Source organism: Sarcophilus harrisii, chromosome 4 (assembly GCF_902635505.1).
Source record: "Sarcophilus harrisii chromosome 4, mSarHar1.11, whole genome shotgun sequence".
NCBI classification, from domain to species: Eukaryota; Metazoa; Chordata; class Mammalia; order Dasyuromorphia; family Dasyuridae; genus Sarcophilus; species Sarcophilus harrisii.
This window is the reverse complement of record NC_045429.1, coordinates 192,077,542-192,095,635: the sequence shown is the minus strand read 5'-3', so window position 1 is coordinate 192,095,635 and position 18,094 is coordinate 192,077,542. Positions and strand designations below refer to the sequence as shown.

Sequence of the window (18,094 nt, the reverse complement as noted above, 5' to 3'; positions counted from 1 at the left end):
TGGATTAACTACAGGATCACCGTTTAAATGCTTTAGAAATAAGACACACTTGCCAGAAAAATATTTCCAGAAACTTGAAATATAGTCATGAATCCAGAAGGGGTAAAGAAACCCAATGACTCTTGAACAGGTGGGAAAATGAGCTGACAGAAATTCATGCATCTCTTCATGAGAGGTTTGGAATCACTATTAAGCCCTAAGGTCCTCACTCATATGAAATCAATAAAATGAAACTATTTTAGAGACGTGAAGATCCATGAATAGGAAGAAGGATAGGCAGCTTTCAGCAGAGGTTGTAGACTGAAAAATTATAAAAGAGCAGGACTATGGGTCCAGTTAAGGTAAAAAGCATCACCAGAGAATGACACAATGCAATGATTAATGTTCATTTAAAGTCATAAAAATTAAATTGTCTTTAGTTTTCTATTTAAAAAGGCAGAGATGTTAAGGAACTTCAGGAAGATTTTCATTAAAATGTAAAAAAAACCAATAAAACAGGATGGCATTTAGTTGCTAATATCACATAAGTGGAAGATCTCACTCTTTGAGATAAGATGGTAAAATGGCCAATTCATTGTAGATTTAACAATCTATTACGTTTACCAAACGTTTTGTATAAACCCAAGCCAGTTCAGAGAAAACCGTTCAAAAAGAAAAGGCAGAAGATCACCAATAAATACACTAAAAAAAATCAGTTCTGTCTTTTTGAAAGCATCACAAAGAGATTTATAAAGGAGACACAAAACAAAAATCTTGAATTTTTTAAGCCCACGTGGTAAATTGAAACAATCTTTCCAAATACTGAACTACACATACAAAGAGAAAGACAAAAATTGTTGGGAAGCATCTTACAAGGATAGTTGTCTCAGTCAATATAGAAAGAGGGAAGGGGGAGAGAGGGAGAGAAGATAGAGAATCAGAGACATATACATAAAAATGGTATATATGATCCTTCTTACTAAGCAGATTTTTAAACAATATTCTAGTTTGACTATGAAATGAATAAAAATGATTTTAAAAATCAGGTTTCTATTATTTGACACCATTTGTCAGAGCTACCGAATCATTTAAAAAATATTCCACTGCAAGGAGATCACTGAAGTTACTGCTATTCTAACTCATTTAGAACCCCTGTTTCAAGAGTTCTTTTTGGAATAAAGCAGTTTACTTAATTAAGCCCTTGATTTAGATGAAGACTGGGGACTAGAGAAACATGTAGATAGTCTACTACTATACTGGACAGAAGAACTATGTCTGTCATACAATTTGTGTGAGCCAGGTCTAGTTCTGTCTTTTCTTATGTGCTCTATGAACAGCTCTCAGACCAGCAGTAGGAGAAAAGTTGACAACCTGCATTGGTACAGGCAATTTACTTAGTTATTAGTTCTTTATATCAGTAAAATCACAAATCCAGTGATGCTTTCTTAGAGAAAGAGACTGAGAGAGAGAAATAGAGACAGAGGCAGAGAGGGACAAAGAGAGACATACCCAGTGAGAAGGAGAAAGAGAGAGATGGAGGATAGAGAGAGAATCAGAGGGAGAGAAAGAGGAGGGAAAAGGAGAGAGAGGGAGGGAGGAAGAGAAGAAAGAAAGAGGAGGCGGAGAAGAGAGACAGTTGTTTTGAAGATAAAATGAGTTAACGTATGTCAAGCCCTTTTTAAAACAAGCATTAGATAAATGCTGCCTATTATTACTATTATTATTTTTTACCTTTAATGGTTCTTCATGAGCCACAAAGTCTTCAGATTTCTCCAGAAACTTCTCTCTTGCGTCAACACTTGAAAAATAGTAAACCTTTTCTCGATATTTAGCTCCATCCTCTGGGGGACCTGGGAATAGCATAAAGTTTTCTTTGAGAGCCACTGGACAAAAGTTCTTTGTGTCTCCCAAATGTCTTTTTTTCTCTTTAAGTCTGTCTTCATCCTAGAAAGAAAAAAAGGAGAGAGCCCAAGTGTCACTGGAAGTAGCCAGAGAACATTGCTCGGATCCCCGTGTACACCCCAAACTCCTCATACCCACCTTAGACAAAAGGACAAATAAAAGGTTTAACTAGAATTGTGAGGTGATTGGAGAATGCCATTCAGGGATTGATAAAAGGAACTGGGGTTGTTTGGCATTGAGCAGAAAAGACTTATTGAGATTGGGAATTCTAGAGTCATCTTTAAATATCTGAAGGGCCATCACGTCCAAGAGAAATCAGACTGCATTCTGCTTCAACCAATCATTCAACATACTAGCTACTGTGCCAGGGGCTGGGGATATAAATTTGAATAATAAAAAATCCCTATTGTCAAGAGGCTTAATTTCTTTCTTTCTTTTTTTAAAATAGCTTTTTATTTACAAGTTATATGCATGGGTAATTTTTCAGCACTGACAATTGCCAAACCTTTTGTTCCAATTTTTCCCCTCCTTCGCCTCACTCCCTCCCCTAGATGGCAGGTTGACCAATACATGTTAAATATATTAGAGTATAAATTAAATACAAAATAAGTATACATGTCCAAACCGTTATTTTGATGTACAAAAAGAATCAGACTCTGAAATATTGTACAATTAGCCTGTGAAGGAAATAAATAATGCAGGTGGGCAAAAATATAGGGATTGGGAATTCTATGTAATGGTTCTTAGTCATCTCCCAGAGTTCTTTCGCTGGGTGTAGCTGGTTCAGTTCATTACTGCTCTATTGGAACTGATTTAGTTCATCTTATTGCTGAAGAGGGCCAGGTCCATCAGAACTGGTCATCATATAATATTGTTGTTGAAGTATATAATGATCTCCTGGCCCTGCTCATTTCACTCAGCATCAGTTCGTGTAAATAAAAGGCTTAATTTCTAATGGGAGAGAAAACAGGATCTATATGCAGAATCCATACCAAGAGAATAAATAAAAACCAAATTAAGGTATTTAGGGAGAGAGGGCACCAGCAATTAGATACAGTAGGAAAGGGTTCATAAAGGTGGTGTTTGAGCTAAATCTTGAAGGCAGAGAGATTCTATAGCGTGAGGTGAGGGAGGAGTGCAATTCAGGCAATACAAAATAATTAGTTAACAAGCATTAAATGCCAACTCTTATGAAAGCTAGGTGGCTCAGTAGATAGAATGTTGGTCCTAGAATCAGGTAGACCTGAGTTTAAATCTGGCCTCAGATACTGACTAGCTGTGTGACCCTGGGCAAGTCACTTTACCCTGTTTGCCTCAGTTTCCTCACCTGTAAAATGAATTGGGGAAGGAAATGGCAAACCATTTGGCCAAGAAAACTCCAATGATGGAGTCAGCTACAACTAATCAACTCAACAATAACAACTCCTACTCTGTCCCAGGTCCTGTGTCAGCAAGTGATTATTCACTTGAAAACCTCCAGTAAAAAGAAAATTTTCATTCTCTCCTCAAAGAGTCCATTCCACTTTGGGGTGGTTATGATAATTAGGAAGTTTTCCCTTACAATCAACCCAAATCCACCTGCATATTCTATAGTCTATATTCTCTGGAGTCAAGCACAATGAAACACACAATCTTTCTCCCCAAGCCCTTTTCTTTTTCAAGTTTTTCTATTTCTGAAAGTACCACCATTTTTTTTTTTTTAGTCTTCCCAGGCTAGTTTGTTATCTCACAATCATACCCAATCATTCCCCTGCTTTCACTTCACATATCCAAACAGTTGCCACATCTTGCCATTTTTGCCTTGACAACATTTCTTTCTCATTCTCAGTTTTTTCTTTCTACTCACACAGCCTACTTAGCTCAAACCTTCATCTCTTACCTACTGAACTATAATGGCCTCAAGCCTTTTCCCACTCTAGTCCTTCCACATGGAGGCCAAAGTGTTCTGCATCTACATACTATAAGGAATTAGCCATTTGAACAATTTATCTCAAGGAATGAGATCTTTCATATAAATAATACTGGACAGTTCTCAGATTCCCAAATACACCATTAACCAACCATGTGAATCTAGAACGCATCTCAAAGTTTCCTTTAGTAATTAAAAATTAGTCATTTAAAAGTATTCCTACATATTCTTCATCTTCTTCTTCTTCACCTTCTTCTAACTCTTCCTCAGCTTCTGCCTCTGCTTGAAAGTCATCTGTTTCTTCATCAAAATCTTCTACAGTCATTTCCCATCCAATATATTTGAAAGGTCCTAGAAGGAAGAAACAGCCACCGGTTAATCTTCTCAAAAATAAAAACTTTTCCTTTGGAATATACATAAATATACACACAACAATCCTGGGAGGTAAGTGCTATTATTATTCCCATTTTACAGATGAAGAAACTGAGTAGGAATAGGTTAAATATTATTGTTGTTTATCCTTTGTTCTTGAAGGGTACCATGACATCAGGGAGGGGATGTTAGGACATGCAAGTGAATTGGATTTAAGTGAGGGAGTACTGTGCAAGGTCACCTACCTCACTTTCCCCTCCAGAGCCATTGGGGTCCAGTGGACAGATATAGATCAAGACAACTGGAGATGACTCTGGATGAAATAGGAGACTTTGGCTTTTTAAGCTAAGGTCTTCAAAGGGCACAGAGCATTGAGTATCTGAGGCTCATGTGTTCCTGATTCTTTCTATCCATTGTGTTACCTAGGTATCTCTTTTTCTGTCTTCACAACCTGATGCTCTCCTTTCCGGTTCTGTCTTATTTCACTCCCCAACATGTACTCTTCAATCCATTGTTACAGGTCTCCTGACTGTTTCATGAACAACGTACTCTATCTCTTGACCTTTGGCATTCTCTCTGGCAGTCCCCTATACTGGGAATGCTTTCCCTCCTTCACTCATTATAGATTTTCCCGATTTTCTTTTTAAGTACCAACTAAAATCCGACCTCCTACAGAAAATCTTCTCCAAGCCCTCTTAATTCTATTATTCTCCCTCTATAAATTATTTCCTATTTAGCTTGTTTTGTATCTATTTGTGTTTGTTCCATTTCCTTCCCATCATCCCCTAAACTCTTAGAGAGCAGGGATTGTCTTTTGCTTCTTTTTTGTATCTCTAGCACTTAACACAGGGCCTGGCATACAGTAAGACCTTCTTAAATTACCTGAATTGAACTATCCCTTTATTAAACTGTCGGATCCAGAAGAGAAGAAGAGTTATCTGATTACAAGTTTGCCTTGTCCCAGTATTGAACAGATTGCCCTGTAGACAAAAGGGCTCATGACAAACCTTTGTGGAATATGTGAATCTTTTTAAAAATTCTTAAAATTTCATGGGACACATTATTTCTTTTGCAATATCAATATTTATATATACACATATATATGAATTTATCTATATCTATCTATCTAGGTAATATTACAATACTTACTCTCCATAGTGTCAACCACTTGCTGAAGTAGATCCTCTGGAGTTTTTCCTCCAATCTCTAAATTTAAGATCTGAACCAAAGGTGACTCAACAACCAATAACTCTAAGGCTTTCCAAACACTTGTGAAACTTTTAATTTCTTCTTTTAACGGCTCCATTTCTGGGATTTCAGGGTAACCATCTTCTGGATATTCAGGCAATATTCCTGAGTGGAAAAAAAAGACAAAACTAAATTTTTTTTGGACACTTGAATAGAATTATTTTCATTTCTTTAAACAATGACAACTCAAATCCTTATATATACCATGATCCAGCAGATTGGATCTGCTTTTAATTCTTCCATTTCCTGCCGGGGCCCCAAGTACTGAATACTTTGCCTGTAAATTTCCCAGGTTTTTTTCAAGACTCAGATCAAATCTCACCTTTTTTCCCCCTCAATGCCCTCTGCTACTAGTGCCTTCCCTCATTAGATTCTCTTTCATTTAATTTGTGTATATTACTTTAAGGATATACTATTTTGGCCTTTCTTTGTGTCCCCAGTACTGTGTTTGCCACAGAATAACAGATGAACAAATGCTTGCTGATTGACTGCTGGACAGCGTAATTGTTGTAACCCCAGTCACAAAGCCCATTGAGATGGGAACTCTCTCCTTGCTGGTAGAAATGAATTTCTTTCCCTGAATGAGGTAGCAAGAGAGCCCCGGCCTTTTGTGTCTTTGACACTTTCTTCAAGTTTGAACTTGCTTTGGGCACATCTGGCTTGCATCTTTGAGAAAGAAGGTGGAAGAGATCAACCTCATTTCAGGTTGTTGGAGGAAAAGACTTTGGGAAAACATGAGAAGAATGGCCATCTCCATCATGTCCCTATCCTCAGCTTGCTATAGTAGAGACTTCAGAGTTTCCTTTAGATAAGTTCTAGGATTCTCAAGGTTATACCATTTAGAACTTTAGAAGGGTAGAGATGAATACACATTCTTCTAGGATAAAATTCTGAAGATAAATCTTTGGAAATCAGATAATGAAGGATCTTTATTGGGGGCAAGAAAAAATTTCCGTGGACCCATTGCCAGTAGGCCTATGGTGAGAAGGCAATAGTAGGTTAGTTGTTCAAGGAAAGGATTCATCTGAAAAGCTGGAGAATTGTTCAGTGAACTAGCCAGTAGACATTAACAATTTACAATGTACTAGATGTTGTGCTAAGCAATGAGTATGCAAAGGGGGAAAAAGCAAACAACAATAACTCCCCACAACTGTCCTTGCCTTCAAGAACACATTCTAAAAGGGGATACAACATGTAAATAACTATTTATGGAAAAGATACAAGCAGAGTTTATGGAAGGTAATTTCAGAGTGAAGGTATTAGCAGAAGTAATTTTCCAGTAGGTTGAATTAAGTCTTGAAAGAAACTAGGAAAGTTAAGAAGCAGATGTAAGGAAGGAGAACATTCCAGGAATGGGTCTACTGAAATTTTTTTCTAGGCAAAACCCTAGAGGCAAGAGATGGAGTGTTGTTAATTAGGAACAGTGAACAGGCCAATGTAGCCAGGTCATAAAGTGTGTGAAGTGGGAGTAAAATGGGAGAAGATGGAAAAAGAAGTGATGCTGTTCAAGTGGTTTAGATTCCTGGTAGTCTAGAGATTAGTAGCTATAAGAGAGTTATTAAGAATCCCCTTTAAAATAGGCCGCAGGGGCTGGGACAAGCCAGGATCTCCTATTGGAATTCAAAGGGATGCTTTTTGACCAGGATTTATAATTAAATCAAAGGCTCTGGCATCCTGGAAAGACAACTTGTCTGGGGAGGATATGTCTCAGCCAGGAGGGGCTGGGAATCTGAAAAGAATCACAGATCAATAGGAAATACAGTTTTTTAAAGGGACCCCAACCTGCTTCAGAAGGAAATGCTTTGCTTGGAACAGATCTGGCAGTGGCTCCTAATTTGGACTTAGTAAAAGTTGTTGTTCATCCTTTATTCTTGAAGAGGACCAGTCATATCAGCAGGGTGATGACTTGACTCGCAAGTGAATTGGATTTAAGTGAGGAAGGCTGCACAAAGTCATCATCAAGCCCCCTCTTTTCCCCAGAGTCATTTAGAGTCCAGTGGCAAGACATGGGTCAGAACGACTAGCAATGGCCCCAGATGTAGTGGGAGACCTTGGCGTTTTTAGGCTTAAAAATCTTTTTTCTAAGATCTCAGTTCGTCTGAGGCAACAGCCATTCAATGACTAAAGAATAGGCAAGAACTGAGACAAAAAGATGGCCTAGCTTGAATCAATCTGGCAAGGAGAGACCCTCTGGGTTTCTGGCCAGAACACAGAAACAATTGTGGTTTCTAGGAGCCTTTCCAAATCAGATCTACACCAGCCAGAAACCTAGAATTTGCTATGGCATCCAATTCAGATAGGAGGAAATAAGTTGACTCCAAAGCAGGGATAAGGAAAGAAAGGTTGGCTGAGATTAAGAGAGGAAAATAAGAATGAGCAATGTTCAGTTTCTCAAATGTTTTCATATAGAATCAGGTTTAACTACTAAGATTCAGGAGTTTTTCTTTTGTCTATTGTTTTCAACCTCACTCTCTTCTCCCAACTAACACCTCCACAACCACAAAAGATAAAAAACAAAAATGATGGTAATGGTGACATCAGGTTGTGTGGGTGATTTCTAAGAAGCAGGGCGAAAGATAAGGTTTGGGAAAACCTATGTCCTTTCCTTTAGATAAAACGGTGAGGCAGAAATTCTGGCTTCCAAAAGGAAGAATGCATTAAAAAACCTACAGTGGAGCTACAGGAAAAGCTAAGTCTTAGAGTTTGCTAGTAAAAAAAAAAAAAAAAAATTAGAGCCATGGTACCCAATGCATGCGTGCTGTCACTTTATAATAGCTTGTCCCCAGGCAGAATTTCCTGGGAAGATTCATGTCTATATTGATAATTTATTCTTCTTTATATAAATATAGTTTTAAAAATATTGAAATATTTTTCCAGTTAGCAAATTTGGAAGTAGGAGGACAAAATAAATAAAACATTTTTATGGAAATGAAATATACACAATTCTTTTTCAAAACACTTTTGTGGGTGTGCATATGTATGGAGGAGATAGTTCTAAAAATGATGCATCATATGGTATTAGAGAAATAAACTAAAAGACAGGTAATAATCTAATATCTAATAATAATCTATGCTTCTTTGTAAGAAAAAAGAATATAGGGTGACATTTGATCTAACCTTTTAATGGATCAATCTCTTCTTGTACTGTCAAGGATTCTTTTAAAGCAGCAGCAGCTGTTAAAAGAAAACATTTGTTAATGTTTGTATTTCAATAATAATAGCAATCTTAATTGTTTCATAACCATTACTGAAAAGTACAGCATGACTACCTGGTTGCTATCTTCTCCCTGTCCAGTTCAGGAGGAATGATTGTGTTAGTGATTGTTCTAACGCTGTGTGGATTTCTTCCTCTGAAGACTGCCTATTCATGTCCTTAGTCTATTTATTGATTGTGGGATTTTATAATAAATCTTATTTATTTAAGTCCTGTGCTTGAGTTTTCACCTCTTCCCCTCTCTTCAGGAGATGCTGGCTTACCACATAATCATTCATTTGGAGAGGATTTTTTTCCTGCCAAGTATAGTTAAGATGGAAGGAGCTGAGTCTTTTCTCATTTTAAAATTCCTAGAAGGAGCCCACATCCAAGTTGCTTCAGTGAGTAGTGCCATTTTGATGATAATTTCTTAGCCTGTTTAACAGGATGCAGGAATTTGACAGAGCAACAAATGATACCCATTATCTAAACATAAAAAGAGAACTGGTCCTAGCGTAGTGCTGTTTTTCTGTTGTTTGTTCATTTTCAGTTGTGTCCAATTTTTCATGATCCCATTTGGAGCTTTCTTGCCAAAAATAATAATGGTTTGCCATTTCCTTCTTCAGCTCATTTTACAGATGAGTAAACTGAGGGAAACAAGATAAGATGACCAGTCCAGGAGTCATGCAGCAATAAGTATCTGAGGCCAGATTTTTAACTCAGGGCTTCTTAATTCCAGGGCTGGCACTAAGTCCACTATACCACCTACCTGCCCCATCTATAAGAGAAATAAGGTATAAAAAGACATGGTAGGTGCTTAATAAATGCTTGTTAACTAGAATGTAATCTCTTTGAGGTCAGGGGCTGTTAATTTTTTTTTAATACTCTTCCTCTAGTATAGTGTTTCACACAAAATAGTCTATTGAATTGAAAAATAAATTGCTGTATGAATTCAAAGTGAGACATAGTACTTTTGACTAGAATAATTGGTGAAAACTTGATGGAAAAATGTATTTGTGATAATAAGAAGAAACAATATTTTAAACAATAGGATGTATCTGTATTTCTCAGAGTATATTTAGATCTTCACCTAATTTCATTCAGATTCTGGCATCTGAGTTAATTTTAGTTTAGGGAAACAGATGCTATGACGATTGTTATGATAATCACTTTTGTACAAATGTTGTGAGAGCATGGTGTAATAATAGCCAATAGTAATATGATGTTTTATGATTTACAAAACACTCTATGTATATTTTGTCATTTGATTCTCCCAAGAAGCCTGTGAAATGAAAATGCTATGATTGTGCCTCACTATTCCTAGTAATAAATTTCCCAGAAAAAAGAACTAATTTTTATTAATTTTAATTCTACAGTTAATCTTATGGCAATGCCCTCTTTTTTCCTTTATTTATTTATTCAAGCTGAGTTGAAAAACTGATGACATCAGTTAAAATCCACTTTCTTAAAATTGTCAAGAGCAGTTTGCACAGATGCTTTAAATACATAAGTAATTGAAAAAAAATCAGACCCCAATAAAATGTACATGAACGAATAATTTCAAGGTTCCTAAAGGTTTGACTGACTTCATGTGCTTAGGAATGTGTGTGACTAATAGCTAGATAAAAGTTTGCTAACAAGTTGCTTTTCTCTGACCTCTGCTTGGTCTTCTGCCTTGTAATCTGATTATTCTTATTCAGCTTTGGTGACTCTTCTTAGTTCTTCACTCCTGAATTCTGGCTTGGGTTCTGGCTATACTCTCTGGCCAAGCTGATGATCTGTTGCTTTATTTCCCTCACTGACCTAATGGGTGGAACCCATCAGTCTGCAGCTTGCTTTTGGATCGTCGTGGCTCTCCAGAACTTCTTGCAATTAGAGAATCCGCTAAGAACTTGTTTGCTGTCCAGATGGAGGCCTTTGCTGACCTCTGCCGGCCATGATGAAAGCTTCAAGAGTTGGATCATGTTTTGAGTCATATCAATCACAAACTAAGGGATAATAGCGTCTATAAATTATAGGCAAGTGAAAAGAGTTAAAAATCTGGCCTCAGATACTTATTGCTGCATGACTCTTGGACTGGTCATCTTATCTTGTTTGCCTCAGTTTACTAATCTGTAAAATGAGCTGAAGAAGGAAATAGGCAAGTGTTTTTGATTTTTGGTAGAGTCTAGAGCAAATTATCATGGAAACTGTGAAGATTTAGACAAAGAAAGCAGGAATCACTAAAAGTTAATGTGGCTTCTTTATGTACAAGTTATGTTAGATTAACTTTATTTTCTTTTACATAAGGGTAACCAGATTAGTAAATCAGGAGATATTATAGATGTCATACAATTAGATTTCAACTAAATGTTAGTTAAAGTCTTCTGTACTATTCTTATTGACAAGGAGAAATGTGGGTTGGATGATCATATGGTTACATGGATTATAATGAGTTGAATAACCAGCTCCAAAGAGCCAAGGAAAGAGATAAGACTTGGAAGGAGAAAATAAACGTCTGGATTTTATCACCTGGCTGCATTTGGAATGATTATTACTTTGAACTGAAACTAAGGCTGCCTCCAGAAAACCTCCCCAAGAAACCTGCTCACAGAGAACCATCATATATTATACAAAAGAAGAGAACACCACATTTTGGCCATCATCAATAGGCCATGTCACCTTGAACAGAGATCTAGAATGGAGAATCCTCCTGAGCTTTTCTTGGCCTGTGTTGTTCAATAGATTTATCAGTGGCTTGGTTGAAACCATACAAGGTATGCTTGTCAAATTTATTTCATTCAGTTGTTTTTCTACTATGTTTGACTGGTTTTCTTAGCAAAGGTACTAGAACGGTTTGTCATTTAATTCTCTAGTTCATTTTATAGATGAGGAAACTGAGGGAAATCCAACATATTGGATAACAGGGTCAGGAATCAAAAAATATACTTGACTGAGAATAATGGTAGGCTGAATCTAATGAGAAGAAGTGTAATATAGATATATGTAGAGTTTCAAATATGGGGTTCAAAGACCAGCTTTATGAATACAGGATGAGGGAGGTATGATAGAATAGCATGGCTTTTTTTAAAAGTACAATTCAAGGTCAACATGAGCCAGCAGAGTGCTATGGCAATTCAATCAGTCAGTTAATACGTAGTTATTCAGCACCTACTATGTGACAAGCACTGCTATTCCAACCTAAAGATGGAAAGGACTGGTAGGGATTGTAAGCCAAGAACTCACTGAGTCTGTTAAGATCATAGTATGGACATACTGGCCAATGTCATGTTTTGTTGTAAGTCTGTGAGGTTAATTCCAAGGGTAAAAGAGGTGATCAGGTTCTTTTGCTCATTCTGGATACTTAGCAGCAAGTATTTTCCAAGTGAACAAATGTAGCAAGCATTAGCTCCATGACACTAAAAGGTAAAAAGCACAACTCCTGTATATTTGGGGGGTATTTATAGAAAGATGTGAATAGTTGTAGGGGATGAGTTATAGCTAGCTGGATCTTGGATGAGTAATAAGTTCAAGAAGGCAAATTCTATAAAGGTTCCCTTGGAAGTTGCTTCCAGATGATCAGCATGTTTCTCAACAAGCCTTCTCTATACTCAAAAAGTATCACTATCCATGAAAGAATCACAGGATAGGTTTTTAACAGTGATACAAAATGAGGCTGAATTGTTCTTGCTGACATCAAGAAAAGACTCTGATTTCACATTTGGTCTTACTCTGACTCTTGAAATATTCTTGAAGATTTAAGAGTAGGATACATATCCTAGTAGGATACTAGGATACATTTATGCGCTCATGTGTGTCAAAATAGATTTTTTGGCACTTATGATTGATTTTTATTCAACTTTTCTTTTTGAGGTAATTGGGGTTAAGTGACTTACCCAGGGTGACACAGCTAGCAAGTATCTGAGACTGGATTTTGAACTCAGGTCCTCCTGACTCCAGGGTCAGCGTAGTACCCATTGTGCCAACTAGCTATCCCCTCAGGAATGGTTTTTCAGGCAATTTGACTGGCACATTTTCAAGACCTTCAGTAGCCTTCCTTTGAAATAGCTACCTATTGTCTAGGAGAAACCAATCAAGGGCTAGTTCTCATTTTGAAGCCAGATGATTGATGGTCAGTGATATCAATGGGTGCCCAGTCCTGATGCTCAGAATTCCCTCTCCCCAAAGGAGAGGAAAAAAGGAGGAGATGATGGATCAGAGACAAGAATCTCCTCAAAACTGCATATCTAGCTAAGGAATGTGGAGCAAAAAAAATCCCTCTTATCTGTTGTTCCTTATTTGTCTTCTGCAAAAACTCCATTCTATCTGACTGACTTTGATAAAAGACATCCTGTCTCCTTACCTGGATGAAAAGACATCCTAGTTTCTCTTTATCTCTTTTATAATTTACAACCTTGTAGGCTGTTAGCCTGCTAAGCCCCAAATTTTCAGTATATAAAACTCTCCCCAAACTATTTCCAATTTGCTAGACTCCCTTTAGAGACTAGCCTGTCAATTATGGAATAAATAATTTATTTTGTGACTTTAAGAGAATCTGTTTGAATTCTTTCAAACTAGGAACCATGCTTTTTATATATTTCAATCATTAGGAGATGATAGTTATCTCAGGATGGGTAGTCTACCCAGTTTGCATTCTAATAAATTCCCTGAGAAGCCACTGCTATATTATAATGGAAGAGTAGAGATTTTTCAGAATTTACAAAAAAAAACCTATGAAACTTTTAGCATGCAAACTTTTAAGGTGACATGCAGCAATGCTTCAAGGAGATCACTAGGTGATACAGAGAATAGAGCAGTGAGCTTTGAATTCAAATTTGACCTCAAATATTTATGTGCTGTGTGACTCTAGGTAAGTCACTTAATCCTATTTCCTTCAGTTTTTTATCTATAAAATAATCTGGAGAAGGAAATGGCAAACTTCATTCAGACACACTGACCACTAACCTCTAAGATTCTTTTTCTCTAAACATGTAGCAGTTGCCAAAAGGGAACCAAACAAATGAAGCAAACAGAATGGTAATTTCTCTTATTGATTTTGTTAAAACTGATTATTTTTTGGCTGTGTTCCCCCATCTCTCTTCCCTTTTCAGTGTCCAGGACAACTCTAGGAAAATCCTCTTCATAAGGACTCAGAGGAAAGACAGATAAGTTGTGTATTGCTGTCCCTGGATCTTAGGGGATCCAACAGTAAGTCTAGTTTAAGAGAATCAGATAGGAAAGAATCAGATAAAAAGGTAACGAAAGCATATTAAAAATAATCTAACCTAAATCGGCTTCGGCCTCAGCCTCATGTTCTGCTGTAATTTCAGATTCCTCCCCTTCTATTCCTGGTTGCTCTGATTCCAGGGTCAGCTCGGGCGACTCGGTTGCTTCAGCTTCCATTTCGGTCACCTCTGGCTCCAGTTCATGCTCAGGCCCAGGCTCGGGCTCAGTCTCAGGCTCAGGCTCGGGCTCAGGCTCAGGCTCCTCGAGTATAAATCCTAATTTAAGATTATTTAGAGGAAAAAAAAAGGAGGGGAGAGGGTTATACTCGAATAACTTCTGTGTCTTGTTCCAATTAATCCACTTCTGAATTAGTGGGAAAAGGATTCTGGAATTAGTTATTTTCCTTAACATTTTCATTTTCATTTTATTTGTATGTAGATTTCAAGAAAGATGGTGGAAGTGATAGTGACAACATGACTTTATCCAAGTTCTTCCTTTAATTCACATTAACTTGAGAATTCTGAGCAAGTCATTTCATTAAGTGACATGGGACTGTTCTCTTAAGCCTATAAGTAATAGGTGTTGGGGTGCATTAGGAGGAAACGGCTCTGGATTTTGTGATTTAAAAGTAAAGACCTTGGGCCAAATTATAGAATCTTAAATTTCCATAGTACATAGATCATACACAGTGCATATATAAGTATATACATGTGCACATATTATATATACAGGTACATGTGTATGTATACTGCATATATTATATATACATGCATATATGTGTATATATACATATTTATATACACAGTAGATATAAGGCATACCAACATGTGCATGCACGTGCACATATATATATACATGTACACATATATATGCATATGTATATACATATATTATATATATATATATATATATATATATATATATATATACACATGATATTTTCCCTCTCCCCTCCTTCTTTTAGAACAGTTATTAAGCTTTTCCACTTGCTACCTCTTTTTGCCTTAGAAATTTTTACATGATCCCGGTTATGCAGGCATATAAAATAGGTATACAAATCACACATTTACTGATAACCAATCATAATTTCACGACTCTTACATTCAGTTATGAGACCCCATATGGTTTTGCAAACCACAGTTTAAGAAGTGGGATTATATAGAACATGAACTTGAATACAGGAAATATTTCAGCTTTGCTTTTGTATTCCAGGCAATGATGACATGAACGGAAAAGAGTAGATACTGCTAGATGAAAAATATGTCAAAAATAATTAAATAAAACTTATTTTGGATTTGTTCCTTTTGCAAAATAAAAGCATGAAAAATTGCAATAAGATATATAGAAATTAGGGCTGATTTCAGAGCTAGGGACCTCAGAGTAAGGAAGGGAAGGGAAGGAGAGGGTAATAAGATCAATAAATCACCTACTATGTGCCAGGTATTTTATAAATATTCCCTTGTTTGATCCTCACAAAAACCCTGTGAAGAAAATGCTAATAATTATCCTCCTTTTATAATTGAAGAAATTTGAAACCAAGATTAAATGACTTGTCTGGGATCACACGGCTAGGAACTATCTAAGGCCAAATTTGATTCAGTCTTCAGAACACTCCAGGCCCAGTGTTCTATCTACTGTACCACCAGCTGCCACTAACAGCCATCTAGTGTAATCTCTACCTGATCTCCAACATGAAACTTTTCAGAAGACACCACCTAATAGATTTTCCTCTTTTGCTTTCCTTCCCAGATTTTCGATAAATTTCACATAATATTGTGAATGGTAACAAAAAACATCAACTACAATAATTTTCTGAGGTCATACAACAAAAAATTTAACTATTTGCTTTTATTTAATATTTTGCTAAATGCTTTGTTATAAAGCATTAGCTAGACATTATCTCCTTGCAGTTTTTCATTATCAAAGATATGACAGTGGCAGAGGTCAACATGTGATACATATACAGACATTATTCATGAGCTCATAGATTTTAGAGCTTGAAAGACCCATAGATATCACTTAATCTGACTATTTTAAACATAAAGAAAGAGAACAGAGAATTTCAGTGGTTTGTTTAAGGTTATCAGCCAACAAATAGCTAAGTGAGATCTAATGAATAGTACCCAAGTCTCCTTTTCATTCCTAAGGGTCTAGAATTATGAGTTGGTAATGGAGAGTTGGTCTTATTGTGGGAGATAGCTAGCTGTTTATTTTTTTAAATTCTGACTGCCCTATTTAACAGATTCCTTTTCCTAATTCCAGTACAAAGATGGGCAATATTTCATTTTAGACTAATGCAAATCCAATCTCATCTTTTTTTTTGTTTTTGTTTTCTTTTACTTTTTTATTATAGTAATTTATTTTTCCAAATACATATAAAGATAGTTTTCAACACTTACTTTTACAAAACCTCCCCAAGATAGCAAACAATCTGCCAATCCAATCTTAATGGCAGGCTTTTACCTTCTCCATTTGAGCTCATCACATATCTGGCTCACGTTTTTCTTGTGGAAAGAAGGTAATAAAGTATTTCTGTCTAAAAGAATTTGACTTCCCAAGTGGCTCAGTATTGGAAGGGAATCTTAAATTTACCTCTCAGCTTGGGTGACAGGCTCCCTTTGAATAAAAGAAAATAAAGGAACTGATTTGCTAGTTTATCTGATGTCAGATGACTGAAAATTGACTCTAACATCTATGTTTACAAAATCCAGCTGGGATGGTGATCCGTGGTTGTAATTCCTGCTACCAAGAAGTCTGAGCTTGTGCTGAAGAGTTCTGAGATCCCAGTGTCCCCAAGAAGTCTGATACCTATAAGGTGAGTTCCTGAGAGAAGGACCACTAGGCTGCCTAAGGAGAGATGAATGGAGTAGATCAAAGCTTCCTTGTCCATTAGCAATAAGGTTGGAGTTGTGAGTGGTCACTTTGCTTCCAGCCTGGGCAAGATAGGAAGACTCCATTAAAAAAAAAAAAGAAAACAAGATAAAACAAAACCTCTTAAGATTATGGATGTAAGCTAAAAAGGACCTTAAGGGTCATACAGCGCAACTCCTTTTCCTCTACCTCAGTTTATTCATCTGTAAAATGAGGTTCATATTAGCCACTTTTACCTAGGGTTTATGAGGATCAACCAAGATAATTTTTATAAAGTACTTAATTAACACAGTTCCTTCTATATGGTAGTTGATAGAAAAATCCTAGTTATCGTTATTAGTGTTATTTAAGGCACATGACCTATGGGTTCCATAATTAGTGATGGCAAAAGAGATCTTTTAAATCTTTGAATATTTCTGGCAGAATATAGCTTCTGATCAAACTTGTTTTACTCTGTCTTTACTCCCAAAGTCTTACTATTTATATTGAGAAAAGAATCATAGATTATGTTTGTAAAACACTGTATACACATTATCTCCTTACCTAAAAGCATCTTCCTGAGGTAGATAGTACAAATATTATTAGCCTTATTTTATTAATAAAGAAGTTCCCAAGTCAGAGAGGTGAAGGGATTTTTACAGGGTCACATAAGGACTAAGCATGAGAGCCAGGATTCAAACTTCCCTGGATATAATGTATGAAATGTCTTTAGGTAACAAGTATAAATAAATGCAATGTGAACCACACACGTTGATACTAATCACAGGTCCCTTTTATTTCTTTTGAATTATATATGAAATGACAAAACAAAATCATATTATCTTAAATAAGTCTACTTGCCTTCAAGTTTCTCACTATCTTTTTTCCTATTATCATCTTCAAATGTAACAGTTGGTTCATCTGATCTTCTGAAATGAGAATTTTCCAAAATGAACATCTTTGCATTTATATGACTTCAAACTTCTGCATTTTGAGAAAATTTGAGACCCTCCCCATCCTGATAATACTTGCTATCTCTTTCTTTAGTTTTTATTCCTTTATGTGGCTCGTACCCAAGATTATTTTAACTTCAGCATTTAATTATGCCTTATAATGGAACCAGTAAATTTTTTGTTCTATTGGAAGGAGTATCATCAATTTAAACTCTAAAGAAGTTTTTGGAGTTTAAAACGATATGCCCAGGGTGTGAACATTTACCCTAAATTTATGAATCCATAATGTGATCAAACATAGAGGGATCACTTTGGAATAGGGAGAACAGCAGATTTTCCTTACAGAATGAGGGAGAGTCTCAAATGGATTACTTGGGGAGCGAAGAGAGAGAAAAGGTGTAAGGTGAGCCTTGACCTGCAAGACTGGCTCAGGGGTTGGGAGATATAATCCAGTTTCCCTCTCCCCTGTCTTCTCTTCCAATC

At 36.4% G+C, this 18,094-nt stretch overlaps 1 protein-coding gene across 1 annotated transcript in view; it reads right to left on the bottom strand.

Moving 5' to 3' along the window:
- Positions 1-18,094, bottom strand: part of AK9 (adenylate kinase 9) — a 116,829-nt gene that overhangs the window by 45,941 nt on the left and 52,794 nt on the right. The window contains exons 19-25 of the mRNA XM_031964424.1: positions 17,516-17,587; positions 17,360-17,363; positions 13,868-14,054; positions 8,528-8,584; positions 5,312-5,515; positions 4,014-4,141; positions 1,711-1,923 (exon numbers count right to left, since the gene is read on the bottom strand). Coding sequence (XP_031820284.1) covers positions 1,711-1,923; positions 4,014-4,141; positions 5,312-5,515; positions 8,528-8,584; positions 13,868-14,054; positions 17,360-17,363; positions 17,516-17,587 — 865 coding nt within the window. The remainder of the gene's footprint in view (positions 1-1,710; positions 1,924-4,013; positions 4,142-5,311; positions 5,516-8,527; positions 8,585-13,867; positions 14,055-17,359; positions 17,364-17,515; positions 17,588-18,094) is intronic.